The 18,215-nt window shown below is 33.4% G+C and overlaps 1 protein-coding gene across 8 annotated transcripts in view; it reads right to left on the bottom strand.

Annotated features, from left to right (window-relative positions):
- ANKRD17 (ankyrin repeat domain 17) overlaps positions 1-18,215 on the bottom strand; it is a 162,840-nt gene that overhangs the window by 34,834 nt on the left and 109,791 nt on the right. For 6 of the 8 annotated variants that reach the window (XM_027058172.2, XM_027058176.2, XM_053217257.1 and 3 more), the window contains 8 exons: positions 17,373-17,521; positions 10,866-10,977; positions 10,550-10,695; positions 6,008-6,150; positions 5,249-5,462; positions 4,560-4,735; positions 3,245-3,407; positions 828-923 (listed from right to left, as the gene is read on the bottom strand). In XM_027058172.2, the coding sequence (XP_026913973.1) occupies positions 828-923; positions 3,245-3,407; positions 4,560-4,735; positions 5,249-5,462; positions 6,008-6,150; positions 10,550-10,695; positions 10,866-10,977; positions 17,373-17,521 (1,199 nt within the window). The remainder of the gene's footprint in view (positions 1-827; positions 924-3,244; positions 3,408-4,559; positions 4,736-5,248; positions 5,463-6,007; positions 6,151-10,549; positions 10,696-10,865; positions 10,978-17,372; positions 17,522-18,215) is intronic. The other 2 variants (XM_027058173.2, XM_027058177.2) reach the window with 1 other exon arrangement.

The raw sequence follows: 18,215 nt of genomic DNA, 5'->3' as shown, positions 1-18,215 counted from the left end.
CAATTTCCTGTGCAAGAATCACACTTAAAGAAATCATAGACATGGGTACTTACATACTTTTCTCAGTGATTTCATTCTTGGGACATACTATTTAACAGGAAAGGGCTATTTCCCTATTCAACGAAAGCCTTATTTTTAATCTCCCCACCCCTCCAAAAAAATCCCACAAAAAATAAGAAACAGTGGTATCCAGGAATGTTAATTATCATAGAGAAATGTACAGGCGGGCGAGACCATGAATTAGCTATGTTAAATAAAACTCATGAAAAAAAAGTGATCACTATTATGTAATGACTGCTGAGAAAGACATTTTTAGATTTATTGACCTCTTTGCATTTTCAGACACATGTCTTAGGATTTTAGTCAAATGTTAGTATAAACCCCAAATTAAAACATCACCAGGGGAACATCTCAATTAGATCTCTAATAGGATTTATTTCACTTTCTCTACTTTTTCGGCAAAAATCCTAGCCAATTCATTCTTAAGCTGATAATTACTCCAACTTTTATATTATATCGAAAACATAAAGTTTCCTTGCCCATGACTATAAAAAGTACTATGCTCAGTTTTAGTTAGGTCTTAGAGAATGTTTTATTGCTTCATTAGGTAACTGAATAATCTGAAGCACCTTTTAAATACAATACTGCATTCCCAAATACTAGATAAATGAAAACTATTACATACCACACATTATTGCTTAGACTAAGACTTTTTTCTTAGTGTGAGATACACACACACACACACACACACACACACACACACTTACAAAAAAACCAAATGAGATCCCTAGCTCATATACTGGGATGAACTTAATCACTCTTATTACCTTATCAGTGATGGTTGCTATGTATCTCATACATTCAGAATCTGATGGAAACTGATTGACTTCTTTGACTAAGTAGCGCACCACCTTCACATGACCCTAAAAAACAGATACCAATATCAGATTGAAAACAGAGTCTTAACAGGATTCAGTAAATCTATAGTCTTGTCTTAATTAAGAGTACTTTGACATCAGTGCCACAAAATAAAGTCTTAGATATCATTTGCACTGTAAATGAAAAAGAGACAAACTTTGGTTCTGATAAGTTAAATCTACACTGTTCATTCTCATCCCACCCCTCCGAAAGAGTACAGAATAACCTGATCTAAAATTCTAAACAACACTGAATGAAAAGCCAACAAGCCAAAAATTAGTATGAAGAAATGGGGATATGTCTGAAAGAAAAAAAAAAAAAATTCATTTGTTTCTAGCTAATTCATAAGTGAGCATCCTATTTCAATTCTAAGCCCTGAAAGAATAGAAATAACAATTTTGTTCTTTCAGATAAAAACTAAAAGCATAACACTATACTAGTAGTACAAAAGAAATAAGATACACTTTCCTAAAGCATGAGCTACGATTATATTATTCACTGTAACCCAGTTCACTAAGTAAAGCTCAAAACTTTTAGACCAGGACTCAAGAGACTCTTTCTCCAATCTATACTATTGCTCTCTGAACACAATTCCTATGAATTAGCTAGTTTTGATAAACAGACTGTTTATATTTAGTATATTTCCCTATCTCTTCCTTTTCATCTACATCTTTTTAAACTATTCCTATTCCTATCTTTTAATGAATAGTTCAATGCCATTTACATCATTTCTTGATAACTTGCCAACACTTCTATGGTATTTAAATTATATGGGACACCTCACAGTTACCTGACTTTGCATGTGGATCTTACTTCCTCTTATTAAATCATGTATTTCTTTAAAAACAAACAAACAAAAAAAAGTGCAACTGATGTACTCTGTACAATGTAATAGGCCAACCATTACAGTAACACATGGTAGATACTAAAAAATAAATAAATAATGGGATGAATACAAAAGAATATAAAAGATAAACACTGTTCTTAAGGAATTAAGTCTATTTGGAAAGAGAAGACATGCGTGATACAGTAGTAACAAGATAATTTTTGTCAAAATGAATGATAAAAATAACAGATTGTAGAACTTCTACAATGTTTAGAGGATTAAATGTCCTGCTGTGAGCTCAAATAGGATTGGAAGTGTTTTTGTAGAATGGGAGATTTAAACGATACACAAAGAATGAATAAGTCTGGAAAAATAATGAAGAATATGGGTATTTCTGAGATGAGAACAATGGTGACGTAAGAGACGGTAACAAACAAAAGACCAAGCAAGGAGAAGACTCCACATCAGAAATTCAAAATAGGGGATGAGCTCTAAGGGCACCAGATTATGTTGGCTTTGACTAACAAACTAAGATTGGGTTTCAAAGGATGACAGAGACTGAAGGGAGGAAAAAGTTCTGGAAGAGGATACTAACATAGTGGAGTGGTTAGGAAGATGAATGATATGTTACCTTGCTTGGAGAAGAGGTAGTGAGAAAGAGGAAGAGAAAGAGAAAAAAAGAGGAAATAACAAGAGATTCAGTGTCTAGGTAGTCTAGAATACCTAGGGACAAGGTGGTACAAAGCACAGAGAGAATAATAAGAAAAAAAAGAAGAAATATGATTTCTTGCAATTTATATATTAAAATCTTCAATACAACAAAATAATTTGGAACCTACCAAGGGATTTTACCTACCTGTCTCAAAATGACAAAACTTGAATTTTAAACACTGAACAGTAATCCAGTTTTCCTGGTAACAAATTAAAGCTGAATTTAAGAGACCAACCAAACTATTAAATCACTCTGTGCTATGCATTATAGGAAGAGAAACAAAGTTTCTCTTTTCACAAAATTTATTTCTACTTCTGAATGTAGTTCATTTGATTTTCAGGCATTTCAAAATATTGGTGGCTGGGTTTTCATTATATAATTCTCTTGTTCCTAGTAATTAAAGCAAATGATTAAAAATAAAACCAATTTAAGTTAATTTTTTCCCTGCTGTGCTAATACAAGAAAACATTCATCCATAAGTAATTAGTTACTTTTAATTGGATTTACATTTTGTGTGAAAGATTAAGATTGCAACTAGATTTTGGAAATACTACTTAGAACTACTTTTTAAAAGTTTACTTAGCTTATCAATATGGGTAATATTAATGGTTTTTCTGGGATACCTGTGTCTACCTTTCAGTGTTGCCATGAGTGATTATTTACTTATTATTTTACTGCTTTCATCACTACCGCTAAATCCTAAAATGAGAGTCTTTAGTAATCACTAAACTATACATATCCAGAAAAGTTGAAAAACATCCAAGTGAATGAGGATGAAAGACTTCTACCTTCCTAAATGCTGCCATCAGAGGAGTTATCTTGCGGTTGTCTGCTGCATCCACATCTGCACCTGCTTGTACTAGTAACTGAACCACATCAAGGTGTCCGCCATTTGCTGCTAGCCACAATGGAGTGTTCCCCTTCTTATTACGTACATCAATGTGAGCTCCCCTAAACGAATGACACAGGTATTGTTTAAAATAAATGGAATGACACAGATAACGATAAAAATCAACTATTAACATATGAAAAATATTCTGTAAAAGTGAAATATTAGATATAATATTCAAGGACTTAAATACATTTTTCTCTCAAAATTACAAGGAATTTCTAACCATCAAATTTAAAAGTCTTCAAATTAAAAAACAACTGTATACTAATAATTGCTTTTCTTATTTTAATGACTGCATAATTCTGGGTTTCAATCCTGAGAAAATGTGAAGTTTTATTTAGTGAAAAATATAAGTACATCCTGTTAATAGCATAATCAATACATTAAACAAACAGTATGCAAGAGACATAAACAGTATCTTACAAGGCACTTGTATCTATTTCAGATTACTTGTATTTATGTATTTTTTATTATGTGGCTTCAGAAAAGAATGAATCTAAAAATAACATGCAGATTTAGCACTCAGTGGGCATCATGGTAAGACTCAATGGTGAATAACAGATGATAGCAGCCACTACTAAATACTACTGCTTAGGACACCATGCAAATGTCTTTAAGACTGTTAAAGCAAGAAATCCAATTCAGCTGGCAAGCATCTTTGGAAGACTGGCAGGAACTTCTAAGTGACTGAAAGCAGGGATTCCCCTGGATCCTGTCTGATACCTTGAACAATTCTGTAACTGTCACTTAAAAGCCCTAATTGCTATTAAAAACAAAAACAAAAACAAAATATAAACAAATTAAAAAACAACAACAACAACAAAATCAACAACAAAATCTTAGATTGCTGCTAGATTTTTAAGATTTCCAGCGATAACTCTCTGGAAAACTCAAACTGTGTCGGAGATGTGAATATGCAGGCCAACAGCTGGATGTTCAAATAGCGTATTATAGTACTTTAAAAGTGTATACACACCCAAGAAAGGAAGAAGAGAAGTATTTCTAGGTTGCACTGAAATAAATCAGACAACGTAGCATAGCTCTAGATAGGTGGGAAATAACAGAAGTAGGTGTAAAACATAAAACAAAACATGCAATTGTAGTTTACAGAAGTAACCACATTTGATATTTTAATAGTACAATTTGCCCAGAGAGAATAGTAATCACTAGTAACACCATAGTCACATATGAAGGGCATGATAACATCATACCTGCCAATGAGAAGCTCACAGAATTTATAATGCCCTTTATCTGCTGCTATGGTTAAAGCTGTATCTCTCGAAGAGGGCACTGGAGGGGCATTAACATCAGCACCTTTATCCAAAAGAACTCGGCCCACCTCTGCATATCCACCAGAGGCAGCTTCCATGAGTGGTGTGAGGCCAGTCTAGGTTTAGCGAAAAATAAAAGCAACACATGAGAGACTGAAAAGAGCGAAAATGTTTAAAGAACCACCTGGGGAGCAACCTGATATAGTTGCTACAAAGAGTCACAACTAAATTTCAGCACTGACACTACAGCCTGAGTTACAGTGTGATCCAGAAAGATGATTCTACTTAATGTCAATTTATTGTGAAAAAAACTTGTGAAAAAAACTTGCCAAGATGCAAGTACTTGGCATATAACTGGCACTAACAAATGTTTCCTCTCTTCTCTTTCACAAAGTACATATTTTCTAGCTGATAACCCTAGTATGTCATTTTTACCTATAAAAATTTAGTGTTAAAGTATTTTCAAGAGTTAATGCTTGACTGAGTACACAGAATGATTTCTGATTAAATACATATGTAAGATATATGTTACTAGAAAATACTAAAATTATAATTAGCGTAATGCTACTGTACACCTTAAATATCGAAGCAATAAATAAATCCATGTACAAATCTCAGATTTTTCTTACCTTAGCTCTGTGTTCCACATTTGCTTTTCTATCAAGCAGAAGACTAACCACTTCAGTTCTTCCTTGGAAGCAGGCTAAGGTAAGGGCAGTGTTCCGATTGGTTTCTATTTGAGCATTTATGTCAGAGCCCATGTCTAACAGGAGCTTAACAGCAGCTGTATGCCCATTCATAGCTGCTAACATCAGAGGAGAAATGCCCAATTTGCTACCAGTTCTGGGGGTGGAGGTATGGGGAGAACAAAAGGAAAAGATATAAAATTTAAATGTCCCAGAAAAAATTGGATGAATTTTATAGAATTCTATTTCAGGATTTGATTCTTTAGTTTGCAGGACTATTTAAAATAATAATTTTTCTCAGCCCTAGTAAGTCTATGAGATACTACCAAGACTCCATTAGAAATCTTTTACCACCTAGACCTAGACTACTTTCTGTAGCTCATCCAACATAATGACTTGGGCTGAAAAGTAACTATTAAATTATTAAGTGATTATTAAGATGGGCTTTCCATCCTAAAGCATAAAAACTGTGTTTACTTTTAGTACCATAAGAAATAGAGTTAAGTGATGGTTTCTCAAGTTCTATATCAATAGAATAGTTTTAAATACTTAAATAAAATTAATCTTAAAAATCTCTAACAATTTGAATTCTAAACTTGTAATGAAGGCATTTTCTAAATATGGCATAAGAAATACAAGTGTTCTACAAATAGCTTTGTCATAACACTCTTAAGGGGCTTATAGAGAGAGAATAAAACTTGCCTAGAATTAATCTCAGCTCCTGCATTTAGTAATATTTTGATAATGTTCACATAGCCACCAGAAGCAGCCAGGCTTAGAGGTGTGTAATCAGAAACATTCCTGTGCTCTTTATTTGCCCCTCGAGCTAACAACAGCTCCACCACCTGAAAAGAAAAGAGGAAAAGTTGTATTTTCTTCTTACGGTGAAACAATTTGCAAAGTGTGTATTTCTGATTTCTTTATTTTTCTGGTATATCGTATAAGAAAACAGAGGAAAGTCCTTTTTTTAATCCTTTGCACAAAATCAGCTTCAAATGATAGCAAGAGCTCTTACAAGCCAACAGAAAGCAGGCTTTTCAATTAAAATCCATTTTGGGAAAAAAAAATCCATTTTGGAATTTGTTAAAATGGCACAGTGTGTTCATGAAAGACCAGGGTCTCAGATCTGCTGGATCTCAGTGTGTTGTTGTGCAATGCTATCTTAGCAATTAGCATTTCTCTGTTATTTCATCACATAGTGGTAAAACGGAATAAGATTTTTTCATTTATAATGATTTAAAAATATTTTTTTAAACTTATAATCAATAACAATGTTTAAAAACTTGGAATAAAAGTAATATTTATTTTTTCCCAATATTTTATGAAAAATTTTAAACATATGGAAAAGCTTAAGAAATTTACATATACTTGCTCCCTAGATTTTACCATTAATATTCTACTACACTTACTTTATTACATCTTTCATCTGTCCATTTTCTGATGCATCTCATTTCAAAGTAAAATGGACACCTGCAATTTCCCTTAAGTGCATTAGCATGTGTTATTATCTAGAATATTACTTGCTTTAAATTTTTGGGGGGTAAAATATATAACTTACAACCAATGCACAAAACTTGGGTGTATATTCACTGAGTACTGACAAATGCATAAAACTAATGTAATTTTTTTTTTTAATTTTAATACTTTGTTTTTAATGGTTATTTTTGAGAGAGAAGGCTTGAGCTGGGGAGAGGCAAAGAGTGGGGGGGGACAGAAGATCCAAAGAGGACTCTGCACGGACAGGAGCAAGCCCAATGCAGGGCTCGAACTCACAAAACCTGAGTTCATGACCTGAGACAAAGTCAGACGCTCAACAGACTGAGCTACCCAGGGGCCCCTAATAATTTTTTTTTTTTTTTTTTAACGGACAAAGAGAAAGGGCATGAGTAGGGGAGGGACAGAGAGAGGGAGAGAGAGAATCTTGAGCCCTACATGGGCTCAATCTCACAACCATGAGATCATGACCTGAGGCAAAATCAAGAGTTAGACACTTGACTGAGCCACCTAGGCACCCCAAAACTAATGTAATTTAAATCCTGTTATTTATTCATGCCCCTTTCCCAGTCAATCTCACCTATAGACTAATTTCATCTATCTTAAATCCTCATATAGATGAAATCAGTGTTTGAAAGTCATATGCGGGTATTGCATACCATTCCATTATATGAATATACTATAAGTGATCTATTCTCCTACTGATGAACAGCTTTGCTGTCTCTAGTTTTTGGTAAATTTGAATAAAGTTGTTATGAACATTCTTCCAGAAATACATTTTCATTGCTCATGGGTTCCACCTAGTAGAATTTCTGGGTGTATGTTCAGTTTTATAAGAAATTGCCAGACATTTTCCTAAAGTGGTTATACCATTTATACTCCCACCAATAATAAGTGAGTCCTGGTTGCTCCACATCCTTGGCAAAATTGGTATTGCCAGTCTTTATAATTTTAGCCATTCTAGTTGGGTGTGTGGTGGTAACCCACTGGGGTTTTAATTTACATTCCCTGATAGCTGAAAAACATTTACCATTTATTTAAGTACTTATTGGCGTCTTTTGTCCATTATGCCATTTAATGCACAAAACAACTCTTTGACACAAGTGCTAGTATTTTCACCTTCATTTTACAAATGAGGCAGAGAAAAGTTAAGGACTGTCCAAGATCATAGCTCTTACCTTGCACTTAGTATTGTTTTTTAATTTTTTTTAACGTTTATTCATTTTTGAGAGACAGAGACAGAGCATGAGCGAGGAAGGGGCAGAGAGAGGGAGACACAGACAGAATCTGAAACAGCTTCCAGGCTCTGAGCTGTCAGCACAGAGCCCGACACAGGGCTCGAACTCACAAACTGCGAGATCCTGACCTGAGCTGAAGTCAGACGCTCTAACGACTGAGCCACCCAGGAGCCCCTACCTTGCACTTAGTATTAGTAAAATATCCTACAATACTAACTAGGAAATAACAAATAAATGTTAATGAACAGTGTTTTATCTTAACATACAAGCTAAAACTTTACTCATAGGAATAAAGCTATGACTAATTTTAGATTACGACTTTCTGTCCATCACTTTTTTGCTTTTAGAGCCAGAAACAGTAGGTGGCTTATGTGACAAGGTTATAAACACAAGACCAAAAAATGGTATTAGGCTAAATTTTACAGAGTCCCTTAAGCAAGAAAGTAGAAAACCCTAATCAAATTTCTAAAGTTATTAATTCCATTACACAAAGATAACTGAGCTTAGTTATCTCTCAAAGGGAATGGTCTATTCCCAGAAAGAAATAAATACTCAAAGATTATAGTATGCTATAGGCTTTAATACTGCTTTGAAAGGAAGGAAATCAACTGATTCTTTTTTGATTCAACACTGAAAAAATTGTTATTTTATGAAGCAAGTATTATTTCAAGCTATACAATGATTGAAAATTTCAGTTATATCAAAATTTTACCTTCATCATATTCCAAAACAGAACCATTTTCATTCCCAACTAAGTTTTTCAATTTAATGTTGTTATTAATTGCAAAATTTTCTGCCATACCATTTCAACTTGAGATTAATAGGAATCTCTACATTTTCTGATGCGGTGGAGATAATTTATCAAATTAAGTAGCTTATTTTTTCACTATTTACTTCCTATTATTTGGGTTAAAATCCTTTTAATATACCAATCACCTCTACTATGGAATGCAGGAAGGGAAACAATACAAATGTATTCACATTATCAACCAGAAGGAACAGCACAGTAGAGACACATTCTTTGTTGTCTCCTACGCAAAACATCTCTAGAAAGTGCGTCTAATTATCCACACACCTATAATCTATTCCAAATATAAAGGAGCAAAAATTATAAATTTAAAAATTATAAATTGGCCAAAGCAACAATTGTATAAAAAAAAAAAAGACTATTATCACTAGGCTCCAATTCTTTTTAATCCACAAGATAAAGGATCACCAATTCCTATCTTTCTATATACATGTACCATTTTATTAGATCTCCCATTCTTTCTGCACAAGAATTATTCTACCTCTTAAAAATCTTTATCTTCTGGTTTACTAAAAACTCCAGTGGGTTTAGCTGACTAGAGTTCAATATAACCTGATGTGTTATGACAGGCAAAGGGTGGGAGGCAGTTTGGTTTTGCACAAATAGGGAAGTAATAACCTACCACCTCCCTGGCCAGAGTAATTTTAGATAGAGTATTTCAGGAGGTATACTGACATAATGGATAGAACAGCCAGTTGAAGGATTTGGAAAAGATATCCTCAAACCAATAATCAAAAGAATAGGGTACACTTCAAATAGAGAACAGGTAACTGGCAAATACAGCCTCAAATATCTGTAGATATAAGAGAGTATAAACCTCTTTCAATTAATCAAAGAACAGAATTAAGAATAGTGGGGAAACTTAGGGAAGGCATAATTCAGGTTTGATAATTAGGAGAACTTTATAATAGGATGGCAAAAAAAAAAAAAAAAAAAGGTAAAAGATTTCTAAACTGAGTAAGACACTGACCTGGTTAACCCAGGGTACTTCCTAAATCTGAGATTCAACAACTCCCTAATTGAAAAGTTGTCAGTCCACAGAGACAGCACAACTGGCTAATCAAAATCCTTACAACTGGATTTAAAAAACAGATTTAAAACATTAGGTTGCCCAGCTGTTCATTAAATGCCAGAAAACACACATGGGTGTAAAGCTGTAACTTCTTGTGCCTATACCTGATCACACCAGCTGTTCTACTTTCCTTTAAAAAAAATGAAAAGATCATACAATCTTATCTGAGAACCTTTCTTCCAGATTTGAGGAGTGGGGGAAGATGAAAAGAACAACTAAAAACTGAATGCTCTTAATTCCCTACTAATCTTATACATAGAGAGCAAAAGAAGCTGAGCTTAAGTACCTTTCATGCTAGGTACTCTAGGATAGGAAAAGATGAATGATTATAGGCCCTGCTTATGAGAAGTTTACAGATTTGATTGGGAATGCCTTAATCATTTCCTTAGCCTGAATGCAACACACAGGGATTCCTACGGCAGATACTACTTTCAGATGAACAGAATAATAAACATGATTTTTCTGACACGATACCTTATGCTAACACTGATACTTGAAATTATCATCTATTAGCAAAAGGACAGTTACTGTGATAAATCCAGATGCCAATCCTCTATTACCATCAAATCATAAAAGTTAAAACATATATTTGCTAAACAGATGGACAATTATTACAATGGAGAAAATGTTACCTCCTGCCTTCCCCCAGAACAAGCCAAAGATAGCGGTGTGTCCTTGGTTCTCTCTGACTGGGCTTCAATGTCTGCACCATTGTCCAGCAATATTTCCACAACACCAACATGACCAGCTGTAGCAGCCAAGATAAGTGGAGTAAAACCTAGAGGAAAAATAATGATCTTCTCACTACATGCTAAGCAAAAGAACAATAGTGTTTTCCATTATATCTATCACAATAGGACTAGAAGCAGTATTTCTTCTAGAAATACAAATATTCTTCTAGAAATACAAATATTCCAGAAAAAAAAAATTAACAGAAGTAAGCCCTACCTTTCTTGTCTCGGTGCTCAATACTAGCTCCTCTCTCTAGCAGTGTTTGTACCAGTTCCTCATGACCACCAGCACAGGCAAGTGTTAGTGCCGTATCATGATTACTTTCAGTCTATAAAAAAATTATTTTTTGATTAGCTTATTAGATAATTTTCAAATGACAGCATCAATTATATAATATATACTTATACCAAATACAGATACAGATGTACCATTCTACTGTATCAAACATTCGGGTATTAAGTCGTTCTTTTTCCATCAGCGGCTAACATGTGATTTTGTAAAGGCTACAAAATAACATTTGAACTTTATGGGCAATTCTTAAAGCAGGCATGAAGGAAAAAAAAGTATGATTTTCCAACCATATGCTATTTACAACTACATGATTAAATTAAACACTGTTAGACTCACTTTTACTTCTAGCCATTAATGGAGTAGCATAGACAACAGCACAGACAAGATTTGTTTTCCTATCTCAAAGAACCAAAAAAAAAGGGGGGGGGAGGGGGCAAACTATTTGAAATGATGGTGTTTAGAGAGGCAGTGCATGGATGGCAGTGATCTCGGAGGACAGAAATGATTAACTCAACTTATTGCCTAGAGAGTTTCAAGGCTTCAGGGCAGACTGGGTACCCAAACAGCCTGTCAATCTCCCTGAGTTGAAAAGGCAGAGTTTGGAGAGGTCAGGATGGCTGGAATTCATGGGGCAGACTACTAGAGAGGAAAGTACTACAAGAGTACTCTAGATTAGCAACACTAAGTGATGCTTTGCCTAGGAAACAATAAATGACAGTTAAGTTAAATGAATGACAACAGCTATATGGGATTACAGATTCAAAGACTATTTCTAATAAAACAAACGACTACATACATGAAATATATATTATGTTTACATATTTATATAACATTTATTATATTTATGTAATAAATACAAAAAGAAACGGCATTTTCTCCCAGAAGGTCAATAACTCTAAAAACCAAACTCTGTCATAAAAAAAAGAATAACAAGAGACAAAAGGCAAAATCGATAGAGTCAAGAAATAAGAAAAAGCCTACTAGTCAGTGATGAAGAGGGAGACCGCAAAAGCTGCTCTGCAGAAGAGGCTGGCAGAGAGCAGAGCTACTGACTGCAGAGATCAGGGATGGCCACAAGGGAGAGATGCACCAACTACAACAATGAAGAAGGACATGAATACTTAAATGAGTGACCGCTCTGATTGTGTAATAGTATTTGATCTTCATTTCAGGTTTATAAGGAAGGAATTATTATGTTTGATTTCAGAAAAAAAGAGACAAAGCCTCAGAGAAATAACCTTCCAATGGTCACACAAGCTAATAACTGATAAGGATCGGCTTAAAAAACCAAGGAGATCCTGGATATCAAAATCCTCCTTTCCCCATCATAAAGCAGTCCTATGGCACGGCCAATGGAGGTCAAGTCAATATAATGTTAAGTCTCTCTGCCTTATATGCTCTCTCTGTTAGTGTACAGACCATTAGAAGAGTCAACTTTATGATGAAGAGTCCACTTTATGATGAAGTTTATTAGGTTTCTAAGAGTTTCTGGGGGTTACAAGAGTAATTTAGGAAAGTGGTGCCAATTTTAAATAGAAACTGAACAAACAAAATTTGAAAAAGATCAGCATGGGAAATTTTAGTGGATTAGTAAAATATTGGTTTTTTCCCACATTATAAAACATCAGCTCAACTAACATTTATTAAGCACCTTTTATGTTCAAAGTACTCTGTTAGGTACTTCAGGGTTGACAAAGATAAATAAATACAGCCCCTGCTCACCAGGAGCTTAGTGATTACAGCAAAGGGAAAATTTAAGTTCAAACTATGAAAGAAATATAAACAAGGTATTATGAGAGTTGAAGGAAAAATATTTAAAGCTAAGAAAAGAGGGCTTGTCAAATTCCTTGGGGAACTTAAGAGTGGGCAACTTCATTAATATCTTACGATAATCTTCTAAAGACAATAATGAAAGAATTTAAAGATTCTGAAGTGAGGTTTCCACCTTCCTAATACACACCTATACAATCTCCAAACGGTAAGAAACACTATCCTGATTTGTAATACCTCAAGAAACAAATTAACTGAAGCAAAAGTCTGGGTTAAAATTAACAATGATTGATAAGGCACAGAAAAAAAAAAATAGGTGTTTTCAAGATTACTAATCAAGGAAATAATGGTAACAATATAGGTTGATGACTTTCTGAAAGGCAATGTATCACTAAAGTCATGTTATATTACACTGGCTAAGAAGTCACACACATTGTCATGTATCTATATCTAAGAGAAACCTGAAAGGGAGAGAGATGCCCAAAGCTTTGTTAAAAGCTCATTCAGGTCTACATTCTAAAGAAAATTTCCATGTAACCTATGATACCATAAAATATACAATTTTGTATGTAACAGATGTTGTTATGATGACTCTATTCTTATAAAAATGCTAAAACTATATTCAATGTAAAAATATTATGTCAATTATCAACATGACTATTCAATTATGTAGGAATGAAAAATAAGAAGGAATCATAAGACAGATGCAATACTAACGGAAAAAGCAACTTTTAATGAGCTGGGATATAGGTGAAAAATACACCTGAACGGTCTGTAAAAATAAACAAAAAATAAAAAAGGAAATAGATCTAATAATTATACCTACATAATTAAATTACTTTGAAAATTATTAGGACTTCAAGGGCTAAGCTTTTTTTAGACTTCCATAACCTTCATAATCCCAAATCTCTCATTCTCTAAACATGTCAGAGGTAGCACATAAAATACAAAAAAGATTAAAAAAAAAAAAAAAAAGCATTTAGGAAGAATGAGAATTATCAGGGAATAATGACAATAATCAGTTAAGTAATAAATAACTTGCTTAAAACTTCACATAAACAAGTAGAATGCATGCATTTGAAAGAAGAATGCTTTAATGGCAGCATACTGCATACCACTATTAACTCATTTTTCCTGGTCTCTTTAATATTTCTCATTAAATCATTGTGATGAAACTGTTCTCCATAATGCAAAACCAACAAGGGAAAAATATCCAAAAGATATTTATATTTATCCATTAAAGGCAAAACATAATTTTAACATACTTTATAATTTCAGTCCTGACATTTAAGTTAAATTTAATGTCTACCCTCTTTAAAAGATAATCATGGATTTATGTTATTTCACACAATAAATACAGAAAATATTTAATTTACCAGTATTCAACTCTAACCTTCAACCAGATGTACTGTTTCATATAAAACCTATAGTTCTTAAAAGTTTCTACATGATTACTAATTTCTGTATCTAACAGTACCCAGATACAAATTTTGTTATGCCATTCCAGCAAAATAAAGATTAGAGCTACGTTATGAAAAAAGATACAGTAAAAGTCTCAAATAATTCCTTCAAACTATCATTTATTGATGTTTCCTAAAGTAAATGTTGATAACAGCACAGTATATGCTATTAAAATATATTAAATGTTATTATATATATTTTATATATAAATTATATCTATAAATTATATATATAGGTAGATAGATATAACTTAATATAAATATATTAAAAATATTCAGGAAAGGGGCACATGGCTGGCTTAGTCACTAGAGCATGCAACTCATGATCTTGGCGTCGTTAGTTCAAGCTTCATGCTGGGCACAGAACTTACTTAAAACAAGACAAAACAAAACAAAAAAAACAAAACCAAAACCAAACAAAACGAATAAAAACAAATATATCCTGACAAACTTGATTCAATAAAATCATTATGTGAGAGGTAGAGAGCCTGTGGCACATACTTACACACCAAAGGTAATTTTTAGTTATAGAATGTAAGATTTGGGGAACCTTATAAAGAGTGAAAACTCTCATCTTCAGCAGTCTTCAAGTTCCAGAAATTAAACATGATTCCTGTTCATCCTTGTTAAAAATATTAGTTTCTGCATATAATGATCAATTAAATGAGTTTAAAGTATGATCATGTGAAGACTCATTAGCGTATTTTAAAAGACACTTATACGCTGAAGGTTTAAAAAAATTAACATTTGTTTTGTTTTTCTTTAAATTAAGAATTGCCGTAAATATGCCCTATGGCCAAGGAAACATGCTGAAAAGATGCAAAGATGAAAGAAAGAAAAGATGCCATCTAGGTGGTGGACCTATTTTCTATAATCTAATTTACCAGGTTAATATAATTAACATCAGTGTTCATACTTAAGATAAAAAGTTGAAAAGGAGGTAGCATAGTTCAGTGGTTAAGAGCATAGATTCTAGACCTAGATTGATGGGGTGGTTTGAAAGACGGCTCCACCATAAATTAGCTGTTGGGTGAATAGTTAGTATCTCTAAGCAGGAACTTTGTAAACTCTATGACAAGCAGTGTAACTCATGATAGACTATCCCAACTGAAAAACCTCAATATAGAGACCACATATTTAAGAAGGACACAATCTTTTTACATAAGCATGTCAACTACAATTAACATATTAGATTTTTTAATTTAAAAAAATTAGAAATATTTCTATGTAACTTCTTAGAAATTAACTTATAACACAGCAATAGCTGGTTGAGTAGTACAGTCAGATAAAATTTCACCACCACTATAACAATTTCAAACTCAATAAAATCATGATCATATGAGGAATTTTTTCTGTGGCTATTTTATTCAAAAGAATTTTTTAAAAAATCCTTTTATATTTGGTGAGGTTTTTAGTTTTCCTTATGGATCAATTCTTAATTCCATATAAAAACTAGAAATTAGATCTCTGGTTAAAACATAACAGCTATAGGTTACAACATAACAGCCTTAGAGGGGAAAAAAGCCTGGAGGAAAATAATGCAAATTCAATACCAAGTTCAACCCAGTTCTATATTGCTATATATTATTAAATATAAACCATGTGGTTCATAAATGAATATTTCATAGTTTTTTTAATTTGAAAAAATTTAAAAAACATACTATAGAGTACGGTAGTTAAGGAGGGTGTCTTTGAAGTCAAACCCACCTAAGTATGACTCTCAACCCCATCACTTAGCTAAATGAACTGATCCTCAGCGATATGTTTAATCTCTCTCTTAGCCTTGGTTTCTTCATCAGGAAAATGGTTATTTAAAAGTAGTTACTTCATATATGTGGTCTGAAACTCAGACAATTCCTTAAAATAGCCCTGACAACTTTAAGTGCTTAAAAAAAAAAAAAGTACATATAACTTAACATTTGGAAAGCAAGTAAGAATAGAAATGTAATTCCTTTTTCACAGTATTACCAAGAAACATTTTAATGAAAAGGAAGCATTATTTTCTTAAACATTCTAAAAAATTTTATTTATTTATTTTGAGAGAGAGACAGAGTGAGTGAGCAGGAATCCTAAGCAGGCTCTGCACTGTCAGCCTGGAGCCCGAGTGGGGCTCGAACTCACGAACCAAGAGATCATGACCTGAGCTGAAATCAAGAGTCGGATGCTCAACCAACTGAGCCACCCTGAAGCCCCAGAAGCTTTATTTTCAATAGGTTGAGAGTACAGAGCCTTAATGGTAACACACACACACACACACACACACACACACACACACACACACACTTTAGGCAATTCAGGGTTACAAAGAACTGATCATTTACAAAATAAAAAGTTTTATTATGTATACTGCCACCTTCACCCATGTCATGCCTTCCCCACCCCAGATATATATTTTTTTAATTAAAAAATTTTTTTTTTAATTTTTATTTTAAGTAGGCTCCATGTCCAAGTGGGGCTTGAACTCACGATCCTGAGAGTAAGAGTCATGTGCTCTACCAGCTGAGCTAGCCAGGGACTCCCCAACCCCAGGTAAAAATCAAAATACAAAACTAAATAAACCAAACAGTTCTCAGTACTGAGTAAGGCCATATACCCTTTACCTTATTCAGCAGTCTTCTAAGCTAGGCCTTATCTTAAGCTTTTTTCCAGGACAAAACACAAGCTATCCTCCCCTCTCCAACTTCACTCTGACCTGAGATTACATGGTAAACTAATTTTCTAATTGGGTTTTTTGTTTTGTTTTGTTTTGACTTAGTCCTAAGATACAGACAGTCACTACATGTTTTAGTTGGCGAGATCAGAACTTTCAAAGACAGTATAAATGCAATTAAGTATATATGATACATAAATGGAAGAATCTTTTATGTGTAACCCATTATAAATTAGAAGCATAACTTCTAATTTAAGATTAGAAGAAAATACATACTAATTATAAATAAGTTATTTCTTTTAACAACCTCTTCTAGACTACAGTTAAAAAAAAGTTACTGATGACCTTGAAAACCAGACCATCACATAATTATCAGTAATAATCTGTATTTGGTATTTTATTTTTTAAAATGTGGATTCACATTCCTAACTGTGGCTCAGATCTCTAGCTGGAGACAAAACAGTCTAAGATGACTTAAGTCTAAGACGATTAATGTTTTTACTGATGATATAATTTTAGTTAAAAACCATCCATCCTGAATTTAGAGCTTACCTGTGCATCAATATCAATGGCAGGGTAGATAGGAAGCATGGCTGAAGGAGAGATGATAGGACTTGGAGTTGGAGTCTGAGGTTGGGAAATGGAAGCAGCGATACTGTGTGTAGGAGTGTTTGACATTGCAGATGCTCTTCCACTGACTGCTGTTGAACAAAATAACTGCACTTAATAAGGATGAAACATTGTTAGGTAACAGTAAGAAATAATTATTAGAAAATATTTAAAGACTTCTTAAAACAAAAGGTCTATAGGTAAACTGTCACAGCACTAATAACTCACTTTTCTGGTTATTTCTGACTTGGGATAACAATCTAAAAATAAAAAGTATATTGAGAATAACCCATTTTCTAAATAATAATCCATGTGAAAACCAAATTCCTCTATTACAGTATGTATTCATAAAACCTCAATTCAAAATAGCCCTGAAAACAAAAATATGCTTATGAATTCAAATTGAATATAAATGCAAATGGATAGTTGTTCATTATAGCTTCTTTTTTTTTTTTCATTATAGCTTCTTAATCAGAAAACGAATAAAAGGTAAAACAGTCAAATTCAGACGGAGGAAAGTGTGAGTTTTAACCTGCCAATGTCACACCTTATATTCCAATGAAAGTAATATCACTGGGGAGAACCTCACTATAGAATCATTTAAAACACTTCCTACTCTTTTACTAACTGCAGACTGGGGGATGGTAACTTTCTGAATGGTAGTCCTCAGTAGGACCGTATAGTAAAATATAAAAATTTGATCCTCACACAGAAATATAGTTTCCCTCATGTAGAATTATTCTGAGGGGGTTAAAATGCCCACCAATCAAACCACCAATCACACTG

Source organism: Acinonyx jubatus, chromosome B1, assembly GCF_027475565.1.
Source record: "Acinonyx jubatus isolate Ajub_Pintada_27869175 chromosome B1, VMU_Ajub_asm_v1.0, whole genome shotgun sequence".
Classification (NCBI taxonomy): Eukaryota; Metazoa; Chordata; class Mammalia; order Carnivora; family Felidae; genus Acinonyx; species Acinonyx jubatus.
This window is presented reverse-complemented; position numbering and strand designations above follow the sequence as displayed.